The sequence below is a fragment of the Ochotona princeps genome, chromosome 4 (genome assembly GCF_030435755.1).
Source record: "Ochotona princeps isolate mOchPri1 chromosome 4, mOchPri1.hap1, whole genome shotgun sequence".
Lineage (NCBI taxonomy): Eukaryota > Metazoa > Chordata > Mammalia > Lagomorpha > Ochotonidae > Ochotona > Ochotona princeps.
This window is the reverse complement of record NC_080835.1, coordinates 17,563,810-17,590,747: the sequence shown is the minus strand read 5'-3', so window position 1 is coordinate 17,590,747 and position 26,938 is coordinate 17,563,810. Positions and strand designations below refer to the sequence as shown.

Below are 26,938 nucleotides of genomic sequence, written 5' to 3'. Positions count from 1 at the left end.
GTCAACTTGAGTGGCTCCACACATCTTAGAAATAAAAAGTCCCATAGGTCATTGCAGCCTAGAGCTAGGTCTGAGAGCTGCGATTTGAGCATTCCTCCCTGAAAATGCAGCTTCAGAAATGCTCCAAAAATTGGGGAACTCTTTGACACAGTGTCCCAAGTGGAAAGTTCAACAGCTAAACTCCTGTGGTGGTCATAGTCAAAATGCAGGCACTCTAACAATACCTATGGTATGCTGTCTTCAGGTGCTTAAATGTGTGATAGAAATAAATTTCGACTTTAGACTTACTTGATCCCATCTCTGAGATATCTTCATTGTAAATACAAATATTTAAACATACAGAAAACCAAAAGTTCCTGAAATCTGAAACCCTTCCAGTCCCAGGCATTTTGGCTGTGAGACAGTCTGTACTCGTTGAGACTGCACTGTGTTTTCCCCCAGGAGAGTTAGTTCACAAGCTAAGGCCCCCGGAGGACCATGTGCGCCAGCTGGCTGTTTTTGCCAAGTCAAGTCTTGCTGAAACAAAGCCACACCACTTCATTTGTGCTGTTGTGCTTTTTTGGCACAGTTGGGCAGCTGCAGGGACTCTATAGCTTATGAGGCCTGAGATACTGTCTGTCTTGCCCTTGGAGAAAAGTTAGTAACCCCTGACCAAGAGTCATGATGGCTGCTGTGACTGCAGAGTGGGCTCACCTGAAGTGCTTCAGGGAGGACTGACTGCTTGGCCTCCTCCCTAGGGATTTGGGCTTGTCAGATCCAACAAACCAGTAACCGGTTTGTAGCCCATGATTGAGTTGGTTTTCTCTGAGAGCCTCTGTCAGATTGGCATAATGCACCTTCTGGGGGTAGAGCGCCTCTCTACACAGGCAGAAGCTTAGAACCCTTTTCAGTGTTCAGATGGGCAAGGAGTTGAGTCTGCGTGATTATGGCTAGTAGTGCCATTGTGGACAAACTAGCCCCCCATCCTCAAGTGCCTTCCTTGCCTCAACACTTTCGGACATCGAGGGTTTACTGGAAACGAACTCCTCTGTCTTATTCTAGTTATGAATTACTTTCTCCCCTCTCAAAATCTTTGGTTTTTCTATCCAAATTGGATTATCCCAGGTATGTGAGCAATTTAAATAGCACAGATTCATTCATTTATTCACTGATATTTGTTGGAAAGCCTGTTGTGTAAAACAGAGTCTGCTTCAGATCAGGCTAGAATCTAGTGGGGCAGGACAAGCCAGCCACTGTAACATTTTGTAGCAGACACATAGCAGTTATATACACAGGGTACCATGGAAGCCAGAAGGGGCCAGGGAGCCTTGCTCGGCTTAGAGGGACAGGGGCAGAAGCAGGTGTTCTCTACGCCTTGGAGCAGTCCTGAGCCATCTCTGGCATTTACCCACTGATGAAAACATTTGTACTTGCCAGGCTCAGAATTACAGAGATGACCAAGGTTCATGGTTTAGTGCTGGATGATAGATAAGCAACCCAGCAAGTGCCTGGCACTGGGGTAAGACTTGGGTCTGGCTTGACGGGCAGCTGGAGGAGCGAGTAGGAGCCACGTGGCCCTGTTGGTGGGGGCTTGGCAAGGGCTGCACAGAAACGATGACTCAAGCTGAGCCTGCAAGGCTGTCTTGGTGAGCGTCCAGAGCCGCTTGCGTAGTTGCAGACGCGGGGAGAGTTACAGAGGGCTCTGGACGAGGGGTCAGAAGGCTCCGGTTCTGGCCAGCTTTGTGATTATGGCAAATCATTTAACCTGGCTTTTTAATTTTTTTTAATTCCTGATTTTTAAAAAAAACTACAAGTATGGTTTTTGTTTTTTTTTTTTTTTACTGCGAAGGTCGAGGGCTATTGCATGGTATTATGTAAGGATAGATGTCTTTACAAGTATGTTTTTTTTTTTTAAAGATTTTTTATTATTATTGGAAAGCCGGATATACAGAGAGGAAGAGAGACAGAGAGGAAGATCTTCCATCCGATGTTTCACTCCCCAAGTGAGCCGCAACGGGCCGGTACGCGCCAATCCAAAGCCGCAAACCAGGAACCTCTTCCGGGTCTCCCACGCGGTGCAGGGTCCCAAAGCTTTGGGCCGTCCTCGACTGCTTTCCCAGGCCACAAGCAGGGAGCTGGATGGGAAGTGGAGCTGCCGGGATTAGAATCGGCGCCCATATGGGATCCCGGGGCATTCAAGGCGAGGACTTTAGCCGCTAGGCCACGCCGCCGGGCCCACAAGTATGTTTTTTTAAAAAAAGATTTATTTATTTTTATTGAAAAGACAAATTTACAAAGAAAAGGAGAGACAGAAAAATCTTCCATCTGCTGGTTCACTCCGTGAGCAGCTGCAATGGTTAGAGCTGAGTTGATCCAAAGCCAAGAGCTTGGAGCCTCTACTAGGTCTCCTATATGGGTGCAGGAATCCAAGGACTTGGGCCATTCTGCACTGCTTTCCCAGGCCATAAGCAGGAAGCTGGATGGGAAGTGGGGCCTCTGGTACACAAACCAGTGCCATATGGGATGCTGCTGCTTGCAGGCAGAGGATTAACTAGTTGAGCCATCACCCCTTCATTTAACCTGGTTTGAGCCTTGATTTTCCCATTGGTGTAACAAGAATCACTTATTTATTTTCACAGATATTATTTGTTAATTTAATTTTAATACCGATAACATAGTTGCAAGGGATGCATGCCTATATGGGCCTCTGACTAGGGTGGCCAAGGCATGGAAGAAGGTGGGTGGGACAAATGTTTCAGTTTTTCTTTTTTTCCTCCTGTATCCATTGTGGTAGAAGGGCCACTCCTTGCTGTCAAACTACATCAGCACCTGAAGAAGAGGGGCAGTCCTTTGATAATGCCTTAGAGACCCCAGTGTGGGGCAGAGTGTTCCAAAGGTGTTACTTGAATGGTTTGATAGTTCTGAGATTTTGTTGAGTTGCACCAGAATTGAGAAAATCTTTCCAAGGTCTCTTGGTTGGCCAATTTCACTTTAGTGCATCCACAGACCCAGGAACATGCTACAAAGCTTGGTCAGGTTCTGCTGTGCATTCTCTGACAAGGAACGCCACATCATATACTGCCTAAATGAGCTGGTTGTGTGGATTTGAGCAAGCTGCCCGCTGCACAGTTATCAGCAACTAAGGAGACCTAGTCCCAGTACATGTACTCCAAGGTCGGACCACATATATTGTAATTTTTCGTGGGGCCTAGGTTAGAGTCCAGCTCACTAGCTAAGGATTGCCCCAAGAAACCTCGCCTGGGGTGACCTCAGACTTGACTCTTGTGTGCACTAACCAGTGCAAGGTCATTTCCTGCACAGTCAGTGCACATGTCAGTGGATGTAGCTGCTTGGTCAGCTCCACCCCCAGCCCCATCCTCTCATGCGAATTGGTGGGTGCAACAGCCTAGGCCAGCTCAACCACCATAGGCTCAGTCTTCACACACACCAGCAGGTACTGTGGATTAGTCAGGGCAATGCCCAATAACCCCCACCAGGCCAATGCCTAGCCCTGGTTTTTATATGTACTAGTATGTTCTGTGGGCCTAACCCAATCTGTCCTGCATCCCATTCAGCTCTCATATGTACCACAGGGTGCTACAGCTTAGCTGAACCTGACTTGCCCCCAGACTCAGCCCATACATGTACTGCTGGGTGCTCCTGCCTTGACCAGCCTAGCCTGCCACCAGCCCTGTCTGTCATGCTCACCAGTAGAAACTGCATCCCCAGCTGGGGAATGCCCACAGTTGCTCTCTCAGGCCCACTCCCAGCCTCCGATCTTGTGCTTGCCAGGAGGTACTGTGGTCCAGCCTGACATGATTCACTTAGTCCTGGCAGTTGCCAGCAGCTGCAATAGCTTAGCCCAGCCTAGTCTGCCCCAGACCCAGCTCACATGCCAGCTGATAGATGCTAAAGTCCTGCCTGCACTGGCCCACCCCCAGTTGCAGCTTTCACACTCACCCGTGGAAACAGTGGCCTAGCAGAGAAGACCTTGAAGTTCCTTCACCAGACCTGCTCTTAGCCCTGGGTCTTGTGTGTGCCAGCAGGTGCTATGGCCCAGTCTGAGATGGGCCCCAATCTAACCATTCACCAGCAGGTGCTACAGCCTGGCTCAGCTTGGCTTGTCCCCAGTCCCAGCTCTCCTCGGTACAGCAACCTAGCCCAGCCTGGCCTACCCCATGTCTTCATGTGAATTGGCTGGTATTATGATCCAACCAACCTGGCTTGCTCTTGCTCATGCCAGTGTGTGCTGTGATCTGGCCCAGCTCAGCCTGCCCTCAGACCCAGTTCACACATATGCCAGTAGCCCAGCCTGGCCTGGCTTACCCCAGGTTCTGGCTCTCATGCTCACCAGCCAGATCTATGGCCTATCAGGGTAGCTCACCAAGCTCCCTACCAAGCCCATTCCCAGCTGCTGCCCAAGCTGACATGGCTGGCTTCTAGTCTTAGTGCTCACTGGTGGGTACTGCAGGCTAGTTTGACTGGCCTGCACCCATTCTGGCTCTCACTGGTGTTTTTCCTGTAGTTTTTTTCTAATACTTTAGTTGGACTGAGCCTGTGGGAACACAGTCAGATCTTGCCACACCTTTGCCCAAAACCTCCTGGTACTTTCTGTTCTAGAGGAAGGCAGGTCTTCCCAGGGCTCCTGCTCTGCTGGGTGCTTTTCTCCACCCTACATGTCCTTATCTGCTGTTGTTTTCTCTCTCATTTCTTCCGTCCTAGCCATGGCAGCCTCTTCGCTAGTTAGTCCCTCTGTTGGGAACAATCTTTCCACAGGCATTTTTATGGCCCAGTTATCCCCTTTCTTTGCTTTTTGATTTGTTTGTGAAACCAGGACCTCTGTAACTATATGCCAATATATTTGACTAGATAGCTGAGGGAGAGAAGCTACTTATTTAGTGAAGCTTGTGTAGGGAGACAGAATTTTACATGCAGAGGCCCTGTGGGAGGCTAGAGGTGCAGTATATTCAAATGACTGGGAACAGTCCTGATGTGGACAGATCCCACCAGTGACACAGAGCTGAACAAAAATCTAGTGGAGTTGTGGATGAGGTGTGAGAGTGCAGCTGGTGGGAGAACTCCTTTGCAGAGCATGCCCATGAGGAAGGGAAAGAAGAGAGAGAGAGAGAGAGAGAGGGAGAGACAGAGAGAAAGAAAGAAAAACAATGCTGTGGGGAGGGCTGAGGGACTACCGAAAATGTGGGTGTAGTCTCTGTGTGGGTCACTCATTTTGCCATTGTCCCCCAGAGCATCTGTGGTGGTCCCAGAAGAAAAGATAGCTGACATGTACCAGATTTTGCAGAGCATCCCCCAGAGACAAATCCAAGAAATGCAGCGACAGGTAAGAGTGCCAAGCAGCCGTGTCCGGGTATGCGGGGTGACACAGTGGTGTTGGATTCCTCTGTATTGCTCGGATATAGATGTATAGCAGTGAGTTTATCTCATCACTGTATCAGCAGGCCAGACTTAATGCTTTATATATTTTTAAAGATTTATTTATTTATTTGAAAGAATTAAGAAGAGAGAGTATAAGAGATCTTCCATCTTCTAGGTCACTCCCCAGTTGGCCTTAACAGCCGGGAGATGGGCCAGGCCAAAGCTGGGACCCAGGAGCTTCATGTAGCTCTCCCATGAGGGTGCAGAAGCCCAAGCACCTGGGCCTTCTTTCTTCTGCTGCATTCTTGGGGATGTTAGCAGGGAGCTGGATTGGAAGTGGGACATCTGAATCTTGAACTGGCACCCCTGTGGCATGCTGGCACTGGAGACAGCAGATTTACTGGCTGCATCACATCGTCAGCCCCACATTTAAATGCTTAAACAGGAAGAAGTATGTTTACAAAAGATAAAAAGGCTCTGGCTGAAGGGATGGTGAGAGTTAGTGCATGTATTCGGTCCACTGTTTACTGACTGAGTTTCTTGTCTCATCATGATTAAGCATGTAGATTCATGAGGGGAAGGGTTTAATGCCCTCTCTGCTTGTGGTGAACTCTATGCCTTGTCCAAGCCGTCATAGACTCAGGTATGCAACATTCTTGTCCGAGAAGAAAAGAAACCATACATTGATTTGAGGACTTCTGTAGTTTTCACTCATGTTTCTTTTATGTTTCTGGCCTTAACTGATGTTACTTAGCTGCTGACCTTATTTGAGTTTTAGTGAATCAGAAAAATCAGTGCTGAAGTCTCTAGTTTTTCATTCTAGACCATGGCCCTTAAAACTCGTGGAGAAAAAAATGCTTCTTAAAGACTCACAGGGGTGGGGTTCTCTTTGTAAGCTTTTAGGATATTGTTGCTTATTATCATAAGCAAACATAGACTCATAGGCAACACCATTTTTTGTTTAAATTTACTTATTTATTTGAAAAGCAGAACTAGAGAGAGAGAGAGAGATCTTCCTGCCATTGATTCACTCTCTAAGTGGCCACAACGGTTAAGGCTGGACTCTGCCAAAACCAGGAGCCAGAAGCTTCTTTTGATCTTCCATGTGAGTGCAGGGGACTAAGTATTTGGGCCATTTTCTGCTGCTTTCCCAGGCACATCAGCAGGAAGCTGGTGAGTGCAGCAGCCAGGATTCAAACTGACCTTATGTGGGATGCTGGCATCACAGATGGAAGCTTAACTCTCTGCACCTCAGTGTGGGCCCTGATACTAGGTTTTAGTTTAAAAAAGGTCAAGAAAAGTTCTGGGAAAGACACATGAGCAGATTTTTTTCAGGTACCTTCTCCCTCCACCATCCTCAAGATAGTAGAGAGTTGTGTGATTTTCAGAGCAGAGAACCCACCACCAATCACAGGCTGGAGCCCCAGGCCCGGTAGCTCTCAGGAGTCGACTCCGAGCTGCAGAGCAGTGGAGGTAGAATGAAGGCAGGTCCTTTAAAGTAAGGTACTTATCAGTTATTTCAGCTCATATTTACTCGGAGATCAAAGACTTGAGCTTGAGCCTTATTCTGTCCCTGTGGTCTGCTTGGCTGGACTTGGATTTCCTCGTTTATTAAAGGAAGACATTGGCTCCATCTCCCATGTTCTGGACAGCTATTTAAAAAACATTATGACATTCTCAGGCCTTGGCCACTCTCCTCGATGGCATTAGTAATTAAGAGTGGTCATCTCGTCTTTCCTTGAACTCCCCTGGTCACGAGGGCCAGTCACCACCCCTCCGGGAGAGGACATTCCACAGAAGGAAGGGGCTCTTCCAGTTGCTGCCGCCCTCTTTCCTCCTGCAGCCTGCTGACGGGGCTCTCGTGCCTGCCATCCTACTCCCCATTCTCGGAGCGTTCTCTGCTCCCCACATGGCCTCCTGTCTTCTCTAGCCCTACCCCCTCTAGACTGGACTGTTTTCAGTGAGATAGGGGATGACGTTGTTGTAGGAATTCCCAGTGGTGTATAAAGGACAACAAAGTTCAAGCACTACGGGGAGCCAATAGGCACTCTCCCGCTCCACCTGTGCCCCTCACGCTGGGACAACTGGATGTTGTCTGTGCCACCCAGTGGGTGGGAGTGGGGGACACAATTACTTTGACTGACAGCCACTGTCAGTGGTAAAGGTCTCATCTCTCCAGGATGGGAGAGTGTTGTTCTGTTCTAAAACAAGGCATCTTCTTTTACCTTCTGTTAATTTGATTATAATGAGAGTCACTAAACGATAAGATTAAAAAAATAAAAATTAATATTTACCTGCTTCTGTGAAGTCTTTAAGGGACTCTCCTGGGGCACTTAGGTTTGCATCTCCTCCCCCTCCCAGGCACAGGCTGCTGGGGGAGCCTTGTACATCAGTGGTTTGCTGCCTTAGTGCCCCAGATGCTAGTTAGGGGACCTGTGGAGACTGCTCTGGCTTGAGGAGGCTGCACAGAGCACTGTAGCCAGCAGAGGTCTCCATTCACTTTTAAATGGTGCCTTTTCCATCTGGGCCTTTAAATCTTCCCCAGAAATGCAAGAGCCCTTGGCGATCGGCTGGACCTTATAGGACTCTCTGGCGACCAGGTCCGCTGGAGGCAGGAGGAATGGCACTTAGCACGGGACTTTACGCTCCCTGGAAGGGCTCAAGCTAGCATTTTGGAGCTGATCTGAGATGTGGGGCAGGAGCTTGGTGAAAAAGTCCCTTGCGGCAGCATGAATAGAGGGGCTGCAGTCTGCCCAGTGCCTGCGCTAGGGACAGCCCCTGTCGGGACTTGAGAATTCAAATGTACTGTGGCAGGAAAACATCCCACTGGAACCAGAAAAAAAAGCTGCACTCCCCGGTTGATCTTGGGTGTGGTAGTGAAGTAGCCATAAAGTTAAACACCAGGCTAGAGGCTAAAACCAGGTAACAAGACTTTGGAGGATAAGAGTATGTATGTGTCTTGTCACTGATCTCAGGGCCACAGGATGGCAGATAAGCCCTGGGAGATGATGGGGGTGGAGGTAATTGAAAACACTTCCCTAAATTAGTAGAGAATAATAATTGTAGCAATATAAAGCCAGCTGATTAGCTGGCCTTTTATTGTCCTGTGGGCTAATTAACTTGTGGGCTTAATTAATTTATTGAAACCCTAATTTTTTTTTCCCAAGGAGAGATCATGGCAGAAAATACGGCAGTATGAAACCCTCACTCAGAGAGCTAGTAGTCCTCTCCTGGAGGTTTGAGTGTTAAGTGCAAAGTAAGTTGACAAGATGGTGCCCATTTTCCCAAGCATTTCAGGAGCCTGAAATGGAAGTGGGGAGAGTTGGCAGGCTGGATTTATTAGGGAGGCAGCATTTGGTAGGCCTTGAAGATGCAGCATTTCATCCACTGTCTTGCTTTGGAAGGCAAAAAGAAGTTTGCAGCTGAGTATAACATTTATATCTCAGGTCTTGCTTGCGTCATAAGGAAAAGAAGTCGATCTAGGGTTCTGGAAGGTTGGGGCGGCGCTCCTTGTGTAGCTCGGACTGTTTGTGTGCAGAGGATGGAAGGTTAAAATTGATGCCTAGTTTATCTCTCGAATCGAGTTTCCAAACATTCTTTTATTGGCCAGTGGCTCCACCAGCAGTGACCTCTGACCTAAGCCACACTAGGAGGTGGAAGTCAGGAGCCCGCCTTACCTTTGAACTCTTCTTTGTACTGGGAGCCTTTGAGGAGACAGAAATATCCAACACCTTCTTTTCTCTGTGGTCTTTGGCTCTCTGAGCAATGTGAAGATACACGGTTATCTTTTCAGTTCAGTAACACAGAACCCATCTCAGTGTCCCTTTCCTGTTTTCCTATTAATCATACCAAGTACCTGCGCTGCAGAGAAGTGCTGGGCATGGAATGGACTGATGAGAATAAAGACAGAAACCCTCTACTTGCAGAAAGGAAATCCCTTCCCTGCTAGTTGGGCAGGATGGGCCACAGAATGGGGTCACACACTGTATTTGTAGCCCCTACCATGGTGGGTTTTATTTCTGGTATTCAGTGTTTATCACTAGAGTAGTTTAGAAACTATAAATGTGAAGGGGTCAAAGACTATACAGCCAGAGTTCTCTGCCATGGGTCAGCTCCCAAGTGGTATGCTGAAAATGGGAGGGAGGAGGCTGTGTGAGGACCAACGCTCTCAGCACATGGGCCATGAGGACATGCAGCTTCGCAAGCCTCCCTGGGTCCTGGCTGTGTCGTGAGATGGCAGAACTTAACTCCCAGAAACCCATGTTGCTTTGCTTTTTGTGCTTTGAATTTCTGATGTGGCTTGAGTCTCCCCAGCTCTATCACTGAGACCACTGACCATGGGTTCTCTTTCATCGTCCCTCCTCCCGAAGCTGGGAGGGGGTAGGGCATCTTGAAAGCGAGGACACAGATGTTACTGTTCACCATGCTACCTCAGCCAGCTCTTAGTGGCCAGCCAAAGTGTGATGATTTTGCTTAGAGCATACGTTCTTCCAATCCTGGATCTTCCGTCATGTGCTTTGTCGTGCTTTCTGATTGTTATGTTTGAAGATTGCAGAAGCCCTTAGCTGCCCAAGCCTGGCATCATGGCCAGGACAGTCCCATCTGTGTCCGCTCCCCCCGCGTAGTGCAGTGTACAAAGCAGACTGTCAACATGGGAGCATGGTGAGCGTTGGGAGAGTGAGCCGGTGGTTTTGATGGAGGCTCAGGAGCCATGAAGTAGTCCTCCCACTATGAGAGCCAGGCAGTGCATGTCGAGGCCCACAGAGCCACTGGGCCTGGCTGGAGGGCGGAACTCAGCACCCCCTTCCCAGCAGTTCAGTGTGACCCCTTACTGAAGAGTCTTCTCCAAAGCAGGAAGTTTGAGAGCTTTAGTCCTGGAATGCAGAGAGAGGACGGTACCAAAGAGTTCACTGATGGTTTCTAGGATTGGCATCACAGTGTCTGTCATTCTTAGCCATGCCATTCCTCCACCACATGTGTGCTATGAAATTGAGAATTTTAAAAATACATGTCAATTGAACTCAGAGCTTTAAAAAAATGATTTTTTTTTTTGGTCACAAACTCCCCAGTTCACACTGAAGCTGTCCTGCCCCTGTGTGCTGCCCTGCCCCATGCTGGGTGTCCGGCCTCTGCTTCTGTTCTCACCCAGAGAAAGCTACTGGAGTGTATCCCGGTGAGCAGAGCATGCTGACCTGACCTGACTTCTTCCCATGGGACACACACAGCCGTGATTTTGATGCAGAGCAAAGCTCTCAGTCCGGCAGGACAGGCCACATGTGAGTGGTGCAATCTCTTGTGTGGAATTCTGGAGTTCCTACCTTTTCAGTAGCTCTGTTTACCCTGGGTTTGTGGTTTCCCCGGGTGTGTTGGCCCATCCCACGATGGGCCCTGGTCAGCACGTGCTGTCTGATGTAGGATACAATCAGAACTCTCAGAACTGGAGCACTGGAGGAAGAGCGTTTTTGTGTGTTCCACTTCTAAACTTCTTTTTTTTTTTTTTCCATTTTTAACTTTGTTATTAAGAATCCTATTGGAAAGAGATTTTTACCATGTATCTGATGGGAAGCCAATAAAAGCATCTTAATAGAACTGTCTCAAATTTATAGCGCACCAGAGCCTGTAAATAAATTTTTCTGTCTTTATGCTCTGGCTGGGCTTGCCGTTGTTTTGTATAGCTTCTGAGATTTAAATCCTCACAGCCCAGATGGAGAGAACATAAGGTGAGTTTTCCCTGGCAGCCTTGCTCTGGCTTGGCTGGAGGCTGGCCTCGCAGCGTAGTGGACGGCCCTCAGTCTGGATTGGGGCATGTGGCTTATTGGGAGGCCAGTTCTGACATTTCCCAGAGCAGCTCTCCCAAGCTTTGCTGCTCGTGATTTCATACCGCAAAGGAATCAAATCACCCCCATACGAAACAACTGCCTCGCTCCTGCTATTATACAGACATACTGATGGGGGGTTAAAAATAGGAAGGCCTGTGGATTGCTGGGAAGGGTACTGCCAGTACCACATTAACTCCAAGGCCACCTCAGGGCTCAGATGGGCTAATGCCGTCAGCATGGCCCCTGAAATGGGAGCAAATCAGGAGGCAAAAAGTATCTTCCTGTGTCGGGAGTCTGGGATGGGCTGTGGGGGTCCCTACTGCCACCTGGAGGTTTGAAGCTGTGACAGGGGGCAGCCAGCCTGGCACGCCAGGTGCGGCTGACCAAGGCTGGCTGCGAAGTGCTGTGTGCAGGCAGCAAAGAACTTTGTGGAAGATTGGGAAGGAGGGAGGGTAGATGACAAGTGGCCTGCAACAAGATGTGTGAGGAAAGGGGGCACACTGTCTGACGAAGGCTATTTAGACAGAAAGAAACCCGAGAGCTGGAAGGAATCTGAGAAGCAATTGAAGCCATTCCTCATATTTCACAAATGACAGGTAAGCCTCCGAGTTCAGGTGAGCCTGAGAAGGTGTCGTGGGGCTGGAACTGAACTGACTCCCTGACTGGTGACTTTTCAACATGTCTTTGAACTGTGTACTACTATATCTTCCAAACTAACTGTAATGATTTATAAGATCATGAAATCAATTGGGTGGGTCAAGACCGACATTTTATGTAAGGGGACACTTATCAGGGAGTATTATACATGGTTTGTTGTTTCAGTACTATGATGTCATACACAATGTATTTATGTTTCTTACTTTTGAATGGGGAAGACTTGAATGTGAATCTAAGCTTTGTGGGTCTGCAGCTTTGTGACTAAGGGCAAGTTCTTAACTTTCCCAGGCTTCCATTTTCCTCTGTAGAAACTGGGGCTGAAAAGATTCTAGAATGCCCCTTGCTGGGTGGACTAAAGGAGATCATTTGCTTAGAGCCTGTGGGGTCTGGTCCCCACCGCCCACCCTGCTGGCAGCTGGACCAGGTCTGCATTTGAATATTGCGAGGAGCCCCTGGGTGAGTGGGGCTGGATCTTCGTAACTGCTCCAAGTTTCCCTCATGGATGTGTTATGCATTTGCTTCTGGGCTTGGAAATTTGAAGCATAATATATTCCTGTGGGTTTGGGTATATTGTTTACATTTTGGCATGGAAAGAGGGATCACCTCTCTGGCTTTCTGTTAGGGTCAGAATGACTTGTAGGAGGATAAAAATCAGTGATTTCCTAGCTGATTTTTTTTAAATTACAGTGTCACATTTAAATAAAATATTTGTACTACTAGTTTTTTTCACCTTTCCAGTGGGGGGAGGAAAAATTATTCCAAGTCTTTTCCCCACACCCCTTCTTCTAATCTGTTTTCTGCCCGGTCATGATTTCTATTCATTTTGTTACCTAAATAAATAAATAAGTCAGAATTGATGTTTGTGTAGTGAACAGCTGAACTGCTATGGTGTCTGATGCATCTGAACTCAAAATAAAGTTCACGTGAGTTTCAAAGGTCCAGGCTGGCTGTCTCCTAGAAGCTGCTGCGGGGCCCATCCTCGGGGAGGAGAGGTCCCAGGGGTGCTCTTCCGTGCCCTCTGCTTATCCCCTGCCCTTTCCTCTAGTCTGCTACCCAGCCTCTCTTCCCTCATCCCTTTCCAGCCCGCATCCCATGCTGCATTTGAAATCCCGTTGGAGAGCGGAGCCCAGCTCCAGCCCGCAGATGATTCAGGCCAGAGGCTAAAAACACTCCCATAAATCTGCAGCTCATTTTAATGCCACGTTAAAACAGTGTGAGCGGCTGGTTTCCGTGGCCCCTGCCCTCTTTCTTTATGGGCTCCTTTGGCTCTTCTTTATAAAGAGGCCCTGTGCAGTCATTTTAAAGTTCTTATCAGTTTGCTGACAGCTATATGGGGCTTTCTGCCGAGTCCAAGAGCTCAGGGCAGCGTGTGAAACTTCTGATATTAAAATTGGAGAAAGCGGCCAGGCACAAGGGATGGGGTGGTGGAGCAGTGATTTGTAGGTAAAAAGACCAGGAGATAATTAACCTTTGTGGGTCCAGAACCCCATCTTTGGCTGTGAATTGTGGAGGGGGGGGAAGGGCAGGGTCATGCGGATCAGGCCAGGCAGGAGTTTTTCTTGGGTTTTAAGTTTTATCCAGTGATTGCAAATGCGACTGCACTGATACCTCTCGCATCCGCAGAGGAGGGTGGGGGCAGGATTAGGGCAGCCGGGGCGGGGCGTGCAGCGTCCTTCCCACAAGCAGTCTGGCTGCCTGGGTCGCTGCCCTCGGGTCTGTATCAGCTCCAGCTCTGGCGCACAGTTATCAGACTGTTTGCTGCCCGTTTTAGGTCAGATTCCTCCCTCAGTAATCCCCCGAGTGCTTCCTGGAAACCAGGTCCTCTGTAAATGTCAGCCCCCGGTGCTTGGCGTTTCTTCCCAGTCTCAGTTACAGAGCAGTGGCCTGGGAGCTGCCGCTCGCTCTTGACTGCCACTTTTCCTTTCTTTCTGTGCTGGAATCTCTTGCAGCAGACAGCTGAGGGGAAGGAAAAACCATTACTTGGACCTAGGCCAGTGGCTTGATGGGAGCTTCAGGTCTTTGGCATCTCCTGCCCAGAATGTTTTTCCAGGCTTTTTTTTTTTTTCAAAGAGCATTCTTGCTCTCTCCTTTCAGCTTTCCAACCTGGACTTGCAGAGGTGGGGGGTACCTCATATTCAGCCCACAAAATGCAAAATGTACTCTCAGACTTCCTGCTCAGATTCTTCTACCTTTTAGGAAGAGATTTGTAGTGATAAGCACACCTCCTGGGGATATCTCTATCTAGCTATGTATTAACTACTCTGTTCCCTGCTTTTAGCATGAACATTTATTTTTCCTTTTTCAAGTCATCTGGACAGGAGCAGTTTTGTAAATGTAAAATAGTCAGAACCTGGGGATGAAGGGAAAAGCAAGGAATTTTTATAGTGGGTTAACCAAACATATATAGCTGTTGATCAAGAGGGTTGTCCCTAAGCGAACAGTAAAACACACTGATTCATTTATTATTTGTGTAGCTCCTGGGGAGAGAGTAATTAGATCCCCAAACCAAATGGACAACCAAACCAAACAAAATGCCCCAATCCCCAAAGCGCTTGAATTACGTTTTCATATTTTCCTGTTGACTAAAACAGGGCAGCAAACGGGGCATTGTTGCTTGTAGTGTAGTGTAATTTAACAGATGAAATAATTTAAGCCTATTGGAGGTTGCCCCTAAATCCCTGCGGGGACTTCAGAAAGCTCATGGGAAATAATGGAATTAAATGCTAAATTCATAGAATCCATATCAAATAAAAAAAATTTTAAGTCCCTAAAGATTTTTCATACTATATATTTTCCATAGTTTCGAAATTTTATCTGTTTTGTTCGAAAGGCAGAGAGAAACAGACACATACATTGCTCCAGTCTGTTAGTTTCTTCCCCAGAACTCTTCAGCTGCTGAAACTCCCGGGCCAATGCTGGAAGCTGGGGACTCAGGGTAGGTCTCCCACATAGGTAGCAGGGGCCCAGGATTTGAGCCTCTGCCTGCTGCCTCCAAGGGTACACACCAGCAGAAAGCTGGAACTGAAAGTGGAGCCGGGATTCAAACCCAAGTGCTCTGGTGTGAGACATGGACATCCCAGTGCAAACTGAGACACCCGCCCCCCCCAAACCTCAGCCCTGCTCCATGAACTTTATGAAAACCTTATTTATATACGGATTTCAATTTTTTTGCATTCTTTTCATTTTAGAAAAATGGAATTAAAATATGTATTTATTCTTATGCAAGTGGTTTTTTAAATAAATGTGATTTTTTTTCCCATAGACTTTTTGAAATCCTCACGTGGGATCCTGGATATTTTTCACTGCATGGAGGTCATTGTGGTTGGAACAGCTTGTTTCCTCCAAGGGCATTAGTTTGATAACCGCTTCTAAAGTTAATTATGGGTTAATCCCTTGCAATGAGTCCCAGTATGGCACATTGTTTCAGGAAATGGCCTCTTTAATAAAGGTGTTAAATATTAATTTCCTGCCTCAGTAAGAGTTGCCTAACTTTGGGGGGGGCTGGTGTCCCATAGGGGAGCACTATTATTTGCCAGCTGTTTCTGAGACGTAAGTGCTTGTTACAGGAAATGCAGTATAGGATTTGTGAATTCATTACTTTAGAAAAATATCTAGGTATACAAAACAGTAGCCTGTAAATTATCAAGTGTTAATATGTTTTTTAGAAAATTCTATTTTCAAGCCTTCAGTAAATATCTGAGTCATATAATAAGCCATTTTATCTCTTTGCACAACTTTAACCCGTTGTGGATACTATAACATGAAAACATGGGCAACAGTAGAAATAGAGGACTTCTGTATATAAATGTCAAGATAGATAATAGACTCACAGCCATTGTCTTCCTCAGCATTGCAGAGCAGAGAGAATATGGTGTTGTCTCACTATTTTTGGCCTGGCATAATTTGAGGTTTTGCAATACTTTTTACTATGGCAGCATTTATTTCATTTATTTCATTGTTCTCAGTTAAACTTGTTAATGTTCCAATAGATCTGGGCTGGTATAAAAATAGCTCCTTGGGAAGCATGGCTGGCTATGCAGTTACCACTCTCCTAGAAACCTGAGGGCTAGCTCGTTATGTTAGATATGACTTCCTGCCCAGACTGATAGGGACTTGAATAGCAGGAAAGTAGCTCACTTGTCCTATTTCAGATTCCAATACTTTTAAAAGCACTATTATTATTTTTTTAAATAGAGAAAAAGAGTGTACTCATTCAGCTCCATAAGCCTAAGGCTGGACTGGGTTGGAAGTAGGAGCCAGGAACTCAGTCCAGATCTTCATGCAGGTAGCAACCCAGCCAGCGTGTCTCACCCGCTGTCCCCACACGGCGCTTGGGTGGAAGCTGATACAGAGAAAGGAGCTGGGGTGTGAACCCAGACGTGGCCATCCTAACTGGTAGCTTTGGTTCTATACCAAGTGTCTGCCGCTCCTCCCCCAATTCTAGCCTCTCTCTCTCTCTCTCTTTTTTATACTAAATGGAGCAGGAGTTTCAAGTTTTGAAGGCCGTATGCATACTGAAGTGTTTACAGTGTTAGGTTCATCTGATCAGGTCAGGGTGATCTCACGTGTGTATCATTTGTATTTCCTAAAGGCCTTTGAGTTTTTCTTGTGGCTGAAAGATACAGATGGAGGGATGAATAAAGCATAGTGACCTCTCGCTATGCAGGGATGAGAACAGCTAGAAGCTGATGGTACGTGGGTGGTCTAAATAATGTCCTCAAGAACTCCGCTGAATTCTCACCAGCTCTGAATAACCACATTGATATGCCTCACAATCACCCTTCCCAGCAAGTTACAGGTAACTTAGCATATGGCATATCAGCAAGCATATGCGGTGGATTTTTTTTTGACATATTGGAAATCACAGAAGAAAAGGATTTCAGCTGTCTAATCAACCACTGTAATGATTTAAGTAATTTAAAAAAACTTATTTTATTTGAAATGCAGAAAGAGAAACAGATCATCTTCTATCCATTAGTTCACTTGTCAAATGCCAAGGGTGGGCTACTTCAAAGCCAGCAGCTCAGAACTCCATTGATGTCTGTCATATGGCTGGCACAGACCCAAGTACTTGAGCCATCACCTGCTGCCTCTCAGGATGCACGTTAGCAGGAAGCTGGATCAAAAGCTGAGGCCAAGACTCAAATCAGGCACTTGGCTGTGGGCTGTGTACGTCCCAGGTGGCAGTGCTTTGGCACAGATCTTTGTATCTCTCCCTCCCATGGTGATTTGTATCAGAGTTGAGGGAGGGATTAGAACTAGGGAAGAAGGGGTGGGTAGTCAAACTGCACATGCCGCATCCTCCAATTCTGATAGGCTCCTCGGGCAGAGGACAGGGATCGCATTTGATGGTTGCTACTAGCATGAACCACAGGTACCATGACTCAGGTGAGAAGTAGCAAAGAAGAGACGTGAAAACTATCCACATAGCAAGTGTAGTTATTTCATGTGCATCCCTCTGGTGAAAATTCCCAGCTGTTTGCTACCCTTTTCAGGCCACATTGCTAATCCTTCAGTAATCTCCTTGAGTGCTCTGTGGAAGCCAGGCCCTCCATAAATGTCAGCGTGCAACCGCGCACCCTTGCTTACAGTCTCAGTTTCAGAGACAGGGACAGAGAGCTGCACCTTCCTGTCCGCTACTGCTCTGCACTTCTTTCTCTCTGCTGGAATCTCTTGCCACAGATAGCTCAGGGGAGTTCTCAGGACCACCAGCGGGGCCAGTCCCAATATCTTGTAATCAAAAGACGATGCTTCGCAGCAGGCACGCAGTTTAGAGGGTACTTGTGTGCGCTGGTCAGGTGGACCAGTGAGTTGAGGCCTTGACCACAAGACTGCAAGAGTCTCCATTTTCCTTTTTCTTAGGAACACTTAGGAACAGTGGAAAGGGCTGCAATGATAGGGAGCTAGATAGTACTCTCTGCCAGAAAAGTAAAATACCTTTCTCAAAGTGTCTCCTTGGCATTCTCTAGAAGCTTGACCATGTGGACCATACCCTAGGGGAGGGAGCTTTGCTGTATCCTGCATGTCATAGTCATGGCTGTGAGGTGCAGAGAACCCTTGAGGTCTGTCTCTTGGACGACTGTCCCCTCGGTCCCTTCACATGTTGGGTTTCCCTGTGTGTTTTAATTAAAAGGGACAGGCCTTTCAAGTGAGTCTGGTTGGAGTGAGGCTTGTTTTACTTTTGCCTTCTCTAATCAAACAAACCTATGCTTTCTTTCTCGTGGTTTTAGCGTAGCAAACATGGGAAACCTCACCCCAGGCAGATTCCTCCATAGCTAGTTGACCCAATTCATGCCCTTATTTATTTATTTATTTATTTTGGATGCCAGATTTTGACAAACAATTCCCAGCCAGCCTTTCAACTCTTGCATGGAAGCAGCCGAGAGAGAGTAGGTCAGCCGTGGGGAGGCAGAGGTATGGCTGACTCAGAGGATGGGCCCAGCAGACATGAAGCCCTAGACTCTGCTGTGGAGGCTTGACCAAACACAGTTTTATTGGTTAGCGGCTCCTGCTTTAGTAACCTTTCACCTCTGTGGCTCTTGGCAGTGCAAGCCGCTGGCCAGCCTTGCCTTTGAACTCCTCATGGCTCCGGCCACCTCAAAGGCTCCCAGGCAGAGCCGTATGTTTTCCTTGGGAACCCTCTCCCAGCAGGGTCTCAGCAGTTGGGAAAACCGATCCCGCCTTAGAGCACGGACATATTTGAAGGTGAGACCCCTGAGACTTGAAACCTATGGCTTTCTATTTCAGGAGCTGTCTGTCACACATGAGGAAACATGAATCGGGCTTCTCCCTTCGCTCCGCAACCTGTGTCTTTTCCCAGAGGACAGGAGGTTGCCATGTTATAACATTCCCTAAGAGTATTTTTAAGACCTCTCATATCCTCAGGCTCTTTTTCCCCGCATTCTTCCGACTTTCCCCAAAGAGTGTTTATTTTGTGCAGTTTTTCTTCTTTGTCTGAGACCCAAGCATCTAAGCCGCAAGCCACCGTTGGTGTCTGAGAGAGCTCCCTGACAATCATGAGGCCATGGAGAAGGTCCCATGGGCTCACATGTTCCATCTGTGCTTTCTGTCAAAGCCCTTGAGCCTGGAACAGAGCAGGTGTGTTTTACCTGCCCTCGTGTTTCCAATTCTCCTACAAGGGAAATGAGATCACGCCAGAGACAAGGATAGCATGGCTGGCTCCACACCTGCTTGGGTTCTTACCTGAGGCCCAGGCATGAAGCATTTGGTACTGAGAGGCAAATTCTGAGACCTGGGGATATGAGATGATTTCCAAGTATCTTCTTTGGCAGGAAATCAAATTTCAACTCTAAAAATATTGAGCAGAAAATGGCTCTTCTGTCCATGATATTTTCATCTTAGAAAGGGAGGAATTAGGGAAGGGTGTTTACTACAGTGGTCAAGACACTTCCTGGAATGCCACTCTTGCAGGGTGAGAGAGATCACACCAGACAAGTTTAGGATGCATTAACAAGTATTTATTTGCCAAGCTTGGTGATGGCAGCACATATTACTCCAGGAACCACCAGCATATTCGAAGTCCCCCCCTTCCAAATTACTAGCTACAGACACTAGGCAGCCGTTCATCTGATGATAACGGAACAGAAATTAGCCAATGAAAAGTCACAGTGGCAATCCAGTCTGATTCAAAACCCCGAGAGGAAAAAATGGCCATTGTGAAATCTGTCTGCTAAACTGAAGACCTTTATTCCAGCTTCCCCAGCAATGTAAATTATCATAAGAGGCCCACAGTGAACAACCTGGACACACTTACAAAACTGCAAATGTTCAACTCTTCCTGGCTTCTCTTGCCCCCATTTACATTATTGCTAAACCTCTCCTGAACTCTTGAAGGCACACAAATTAGAAATATAAAACATCTTAGCATTTTCATCCTTGCTGACTTGCCCAAGTAATGAACAGAGGGTGAGGGATATAGACATACAGGGACCATATTCAAGGGTTATCTCTGTCATCAGAGTCTGTCCACAGGAAGCCAGAGAGCAAACGGGTACTAGGGAAATCAAGAGTCAGAGTGCTAGAGCAACAGAAGCATGTGACCACGAGAGAGAGCGAGAGAGACCACCTCCTCATCATGGGCAACAGCACAGTACCACTCCCCTTCCTCTCCCTACCGCCTCAGGTTCCAGGTGCTGATAGGTGAGAGTGTTATTTGACTCACATGTGAGCAGAAAGGATTGCATAGGTGGGGGAAGTGTGGTTTCCAAGGTCGTGACTCTGAACTAGCTGCCTGAGACCATAACACCTCTTTCCCAAATTGGAGTGCCTGGGATCAGGGCTCACCTCTGCTTCCACTCCAGCTTCCTGCTGATGAGCGCCCTGAACGGCAGCAGGTGATGGCACCCATATTTTGATCTTTGACCTTACATCGGGGATACCTACATTGAGTCCCTGCCTCCCAGCTTCAGCCTGGCCTAGTCCTAGCTGTTGTGGGCATTTAGGGAGTGAACCAGCAAGCAGGAGCTTTTCCTGCCTGCCTGCCTCAATCTCTCTTTCCATTTCTCTATGCTTTTCAAATAAATACAATTGAATGAAAAAAAAAAGGGAAAGAAAAAAGGAGGAGCTGGTATCATGGTGTGGTGGGTTAAGCAGTCTGTAGTGCCTGTTGGAATCCTAGCTGTTCCACTTCCCTGCTAATGCAACTGTGGAAACGAAGGAGCATGGACCCCTATACCCACATGGGAGACCCAGATGAAACTCCTGGTTCTTGGTTTCAACTTGGCCCAGTCCTGACTGTTCTGGCCCTCTAGGAAGTGAGCCAGCAAAAGGAAGATTGATCTGGGCCCAGTACAGTAGTCTAGTAGCTGAAGTCCTTGCCTTGCATACTCTAGGATCCCATATGGGTGCCAGTTCATATCCTGGCTGCTCCAGTTCCTTCCAGCTCCCTGCCTGTAACCTGGGAAAGCTGTGGAGGATGGTTTAAGTTCTTGGGACGCTGCACCCATGTGGGAGACCTGGAAGAAGCTCCTGGCTCCTGGCTTCAGATAAGATTTAGTCTCTGAACCATCATGCCAGGCACCCCCCCATTTTTTTTTTTAAAAGATTCACTTTATTTATTTGAAAGGCAGAGTTACTGAGGGATAAGAGTTTGAGTGAGAAAGAAGATCTTCCATTCACTGGATGACTCCCCAAATAGTTCTAAAGGCCAGGGCTGAGTTAGGTCAAAGCCAGGAGCTTCATCCAGGTCTCCCATTGGGTCACAGGATCCCAAGTACTTGAGCCATATTCTGCTGCTTTTCCCAGGCCATTAGTAGGGAACTAGCTGGAACACAATCTCGGCAACACCAGCTTTGCTTACCACCACCAAAGTGATAGCCACCTTAATTTTTTTTTCCATGTAAGAAATCTGATCTCTTTGGCTATACTAAGTTCCTGGCCATACCTATTTCATATGTGTGTTTTAAGAGTTTGGTATTCTGCTTGGCCAACAGCCCAGAATGTATGTTATTTATAAACCTAAGGAGACACAGAGGCTCCTGTATTTTCCTTCTGTAAGACATGCAGATAATCTCAAATTATTCCTACCGACCCGTTAGCAGAGTTTACTAGCATCACACACCTGTGTCACAAACCGCAGTGTGTGCATTCACGCTAATGGGCCAGACATGGGCAGGAGAATTTCTGTGTTTTATTGGCTGTTTTTTTGCACTCTGCATTGTTTTGCTATGGACAGTTCATTGACATCAGTGGGACCTTTCACCTATCTGTGGACCTGAGAGATGAGCTCCATCTTTAGTGAAGTAGTTTGTTTGATTTGAGCAGCTAAACCCCTACTTTTCTGGTGATGTGCATTCTTCAGGGGATGTGTGAGTTGCTGGCCGCAGCTGTAGAGAAGCACACCTGAGTGCTAGCAGTGGGCAGGAGCAGGAGTGGGAATGGTGGTTGAGCACATGTCTCGTCATCCTGTCCTTTTCAAGATTCCAGTGCCTGATGTTTGGTGAGTCCGTCGCCTTCAGACATCTTCATTCCACCGTCTGCTTGTTTTTATATTCTTTAGTAAGGATTAGATTCCAGCTGTACAGGTGTAACAGTTACAGAGGAACAAGTTCAAGGGTGAAGGTGAGTATTGTGTTGCCTGGACAGCTACTCCCTAAATGCTGTTGAGGAAACTTCTTGCTTATTATTATTCCCAGAAGGGTCTTACAACATCACTCAAGGCAGACTTGGAACAGCCATTGCCACTGTATGAGGTCAGAGGTTAAATGCCTCTCTTAAATTAGCTAAGAGCACATGGGACCATGTCTAGGGAAAGGAGACTTCTGGAAAAGTTGAACTCTGCCGAACATGAGGAATCTTATAGTCCTTGATTGATTCCTTTTCTAAGGACCACAGCACAACAGCTGCTCTGGTGTTAGCTGAGTTACATCAGGAAGTCTAGAGAAAAGCAGGACTAGTAACCCCCATGAACCTGTCATCAGCTCAATCGTCTCATCATAAAGTAGGGATAATATCCTAGAACTGTAAGGATTAAATGAATTCATACAAGTAAAGCACTTAGACCAGTGGCCAGTACAGAATGCAGACTGGTTTGCACAGCAGGTGAAATGTTGAGCCCACGCTGTATGTTCAGCACAGTTGTGAGCGCTGGCCATGCACGAGTTAACAAAACAGGCATGAATCACTGTCAGCTTGGGTCTTAGATTCCTCATGATGGTAACGGACATCAGCTGTCACCTGAGGTCAGGTGTTGGAGGCTGAACTAAGTGTGAGCATGAAAGTCACCTTTTCATGTTTTGTCCAGGGTCCTGGGATGTTCCTGTGTTGAAGACGGGCTATAGGGTGTATATTCTTGCTTTTTTTTTCTGTTTGCACCCTATCCCCAACTTTGCTTCTCCACTCTGAACTCTTAAAGAGGAGCTGGGGATCCCCATGCTTGACTCTCAGTGCTGCAGGCACTGCTCCTCGCTCTGCATCCTTTCTCTGATAACTCAGGGCTTCAAACTCTTCATAGGAGTCAGCCCTGTAACCCGATGCCGCGCAAGCGTGTAAGGAGCTTGTAAATGCATATTGGCCCTTGGAAGAAACCACTTTGTTTAATTAAAAACTCTTGTGAACTTGGTAAGTACACTGTTTTGCTATCGGAAAGTTTTGCCCTGGACTTCATCATTCAAACCTTTTCCGATTATTAAGGAATATATGCCATCACTATTTGATTTTTCTGGTCACTCTAGCTGCATGTTAATTCTTTAATCACCCCCCATAAATATAAATACTGAGGCTGGAGATGAAAGGAAGGAACACTTTACTTGGAAATGGATGACATGTGTTTATTTATGGGCCTTTGGGGATGATGGGCGGGGGGCAGGTTGCAGCCAGCTCTGTTTAAGAATCAGGTTTGACTATTGGTCTGTGTACTGACTTTCCCAACCTTTGACTGATTCAGAGCTTAGCATGGGAAAGTAAAGTCTAGAATTCCTAGAGATCAGGCCACACAAAGGGGAAATTGTTGTATATCTAGCTTGGCTTACAGGGTTGGGGCTGTAGCCACTACAGAGAGTTCTTCTGAACTGGGAGACCATCCTAGGAGGGCCTGGCCTGGAAGATGAGGTGAAGCCTCTCCATCTCAGTACAGGAGGCAGGAGGCTGAATGGTTCCTAGAGGGACCGGGTGTGGACCAAGAGGGACCTTAGTAAGACAGATTGTAAGCAAGTTTTCAGAGTCCTGAGAAGTGTGAGAAAGAGAAGAGTTCAATAATGGTTCATGTTAAGGTGGATTTTCCCCCATTTTCATTACTTAGGTAGAGAGTGCTGGGAAAATAAAACAAAACAAAACAGAAAACAAAACAAACAGAAAAATGCTTCCCATAAACTGGGACCGACCATGCCATGGGCAGGTTAAAAAAAAAAAAAAAGACAAAAAATAAAATAGCAAACAACCCACTGTGGACTCTGAATTCTAATATTTTAGAAGGCTGGAAATATGAGATAAAGTAAAAAAAAAAAAAGAAGAAGAAAAAAAAAAGAAAATTAAGGTTAAATTCTAGGAGAGTTTGATTCCCAGCAAGGATGATTGGGTTCTGTGTGGGATCACAGTGGAGCAAATGTGAGCTCACGAAGATATGAGGCCCTGGGCCGTGGCTATGGGGCCAGTGCTGTAGTGCAGTAGGTTAGGCCATGGCTTGCAATGCCAGCATCCCATGTTGGAGCTCTACTCCCAATCCAGCTCCCTGCTAATGCTGTTGGGAAGGCAGCAGAGGATGGCCCAAGTGACTGGGTCCCTGGCACCCGTGCAGGAGACCTGGATGGAGTTACAGACTCTTGCCTTTGGCTTCGCCTAGCCCTAGTCATTACTGCCACTTGGGGAATGAACCAAGGGATAAAAGATGAAATCTCTCACTCTGGCTCTGCCTCTCCCTCTCTGCCTCACCATCCTTCTCCCTTACTCTGCTTTTCACATAAATAAGTTTTTTTAAAGAATGGTTCTGTATTGCTGTTCTGGAGCAGCACTATTTGTGATAGAAAAGCCAAGTTAGTCAATTTTGCTGCGACTGGGAAAATTTCTCTGACAATCAAGATGGAGTTCCATCACCTAATCTATTCCCATTTTCTGGGACTCAGGCCTTATTCAATAGAAGGTTCAGGCTCCCAGTGTCAAGAAGCTGTGAGAAACCGAAGAAACTCAGCACCCTAACACTAGAATATTTATGTGCTGTTTTCTTTAATCCTTGCCCGCAGATAGGAGCTAGTAAATTTTGCCCTTCTGGGCCTGCCAACAAAGAGTGTGTGTTCTACTTGAGAGGAGAAGTGTGTTTGCTTGTAACAGAGGGGGGCGGAGAATAGATGATGCTATTGTGAGAACTTAGCGTTACGTGAATTAGAAAAGAAGGGTCTTGGGATAGTTTCGAGGAGAAGATGAACATTGAAGTACAGATAGGATTTTTTTTAAAGAACAAGTTTCTATTTTTTACATATTAATTTTTTTGAAAGAGTAGGGTTTTTTCTTTTTTTTCTTTTTTATTTATTTATTATTTTTAATTCATTAATTACATTGTATTATGTGACACAGTTTCATAGGTACTTGGATTCTCCCCACCCCTCCCCAAACCCTTCCACCATGGTGGATTCCTCGACCTTGTTGCATAACCACAGTTCAAGTTCAGTTGAGATTCCCCCATTGCAAGCATATCAAGTTTCCATTTTTTAAGAGTAGTTTTAGATTCACAACAAAACTGAAAAGAAAATACAGAGAGTTGGCAATGTACCATGACCCCTGTAGGCAGGCAACCTCCTCAGCTCTCGCCATTGTACCCCACAGTGGTATTTCCCGTTCCCGAACCTATAGTGATATGTCCCTAAAGTTTACGTTTGGGTTCATTCTCAGCATTGTGTATTTTGTTGGTTTGGACAGATGTATGATGGTACATATCCACCATATGATATCGTTGAGTGCCTTAAAAATGCTCTGTGCTCTACCTGTTCAATTCTGCCTTTACCCAACCCCTGGTAACTATGGATCTTTCTGCTGTATCTGTGGTTTTGTCTTTCCTGAAGTTGTAGAGGTGAAACCATGTGGTATGTAGCCTGTTCATACTTCTTTCACTTAGAAATACATATTTAAGCTTCTCTCTGTATTTTCATGGCATGAAATTTTGTTTCTTTTCAGCACTGTATAATATTCCATTATCTGGATATACCACAGTTCATTTACTCACTCATTGAAGGACAATTTGTTGCTTCAAGTTTGGGAAGTTAAGAGTAAAACTGCTTTAAACATCCATACATCCATGTGCAGCCTGTTTTTTTTTTTTTTGGTATGGGCATTGATTTTTAATATGTTAGAGTTTCACGGAGCACAGCTGTGAGCTCATATAGTAAGAGTAAAGCTGTGTGGGAACCTGACAGGCTGTCTTCTGTGTCCTCTTGCCCCACATCTTCACCAGCATTACATGTTGTCAATGTTTTGGATTTTTGCCACTCTAATAGGTGTGCTTTGGTATCTCCTATTAATTTGCAATTTCCTAATGATCCATGGTGCTGGACATCTCTTCATGTACATGCTTGTATCACATCTTCTTTGGTAAGGTGTGTGTTTTGCATTCTGGTTGTTTATCATCTTGTTAACTTTTACAAGTCCTTTGTATATTTTGGGTAACAGTTCTTTATCAGATGTATCTTTTTTTTTTGCCAAGTAATGGTCATGAGTTGTGGCCTGGTGGAAAAGTGATTTGCCCACATTAGCGGAGCATGATGAGTTGAGTGGCCTATGAATGTGCATCAGTTGGGCACCACAGGCTCTGAGAGCTGTTAAGTGTCAAAGAGGGGATGAATGTTGGAGTCCCTGGGTGCCACACTACATTCTAGATTACAGCTGTGCTTGGTGGAGAAATAAAATATAGTTATACCCACCAAAAACTTGTGAAAGGAGCTCTGCTGTTCTTACATGGATAAGTGTCTATGACTTTGGTGTAAAATTCCAGTGTGTATTTGATTGAGATGTGAAGTGCCATTTTTAATAACAGGAGATGATGAGACTGAAGTGGGGAAGACTGTGCTGGTTAGTAGGAAAATGTCTCCACAGGCACCAGGAACTTCTAAGAGGATGACTGTGGGGAGGCAAACAAAACAGCCTCTGAATTCCAGGGGTGAAAGGAAGAGTACCGATATTTTACGTAGCAAGTGATTTTAACTCTATGTGCATAGACAAAATATGTATTTTAGGTAGAGGAAAAATATTACAGTATGTTGATGCATTCCCCGTGTAGTACCTCATTTGTTTTTATTTTTAAAGAATGTAGGTTCTATTTATTGCTTTTTCTGGAATTCCAGAGTCAAGATATACCAAATATTTGTGAATTTTCCCATTCCTCCAGAGAAACTGGTAACATAGGCATAATGCAGGCTTACGAAGCCTCCCACCCTCACCCCCACAACACTGTTCATGAAAAGTGCCTTGGAGGGGCTATGTTGATATGCTTTTCGTTCTCTAATTTTAGGTAAGCTGTCATTCAACTGTTTATAAAAATGGAATAAAACAAAAAAGAATAGCATGCCCTCAAAAAGAAAAAAAAGGTGATGGGGGCTAGCTTCCAGTAAAACTCAACTAGAAATGAGGATGCTTGGGTTCTAGTTTGGATTTGGGGATGTCTG

The 26,938-nt window shown here is 46.2% G+C and overlaps 1 protein-coding gene across 1 annotated transcript in view; it reads left to right on the top strand.

Annotated features, from left to right (window-relative positions):
• EXT2 (exostosin glycosyltransferase 2) overlaps nucleotides 1-26,938 on the top strand; it is a 142,270-nt gene that overhangs the window by 29,061 nt on the left and 86,271 nt on the right. The window contains exon 7 of the mRNA XM_058663141.1: nucleotides 5,227-5,320. Coding sequence (XP_058519124.1) covers nucleotides 5,227-5,320 — 94 coding nt within the window. The remainder of the gene's footprint in view (nucleotides 1-5,226; nucleotides 5,321-26,938) is intronic.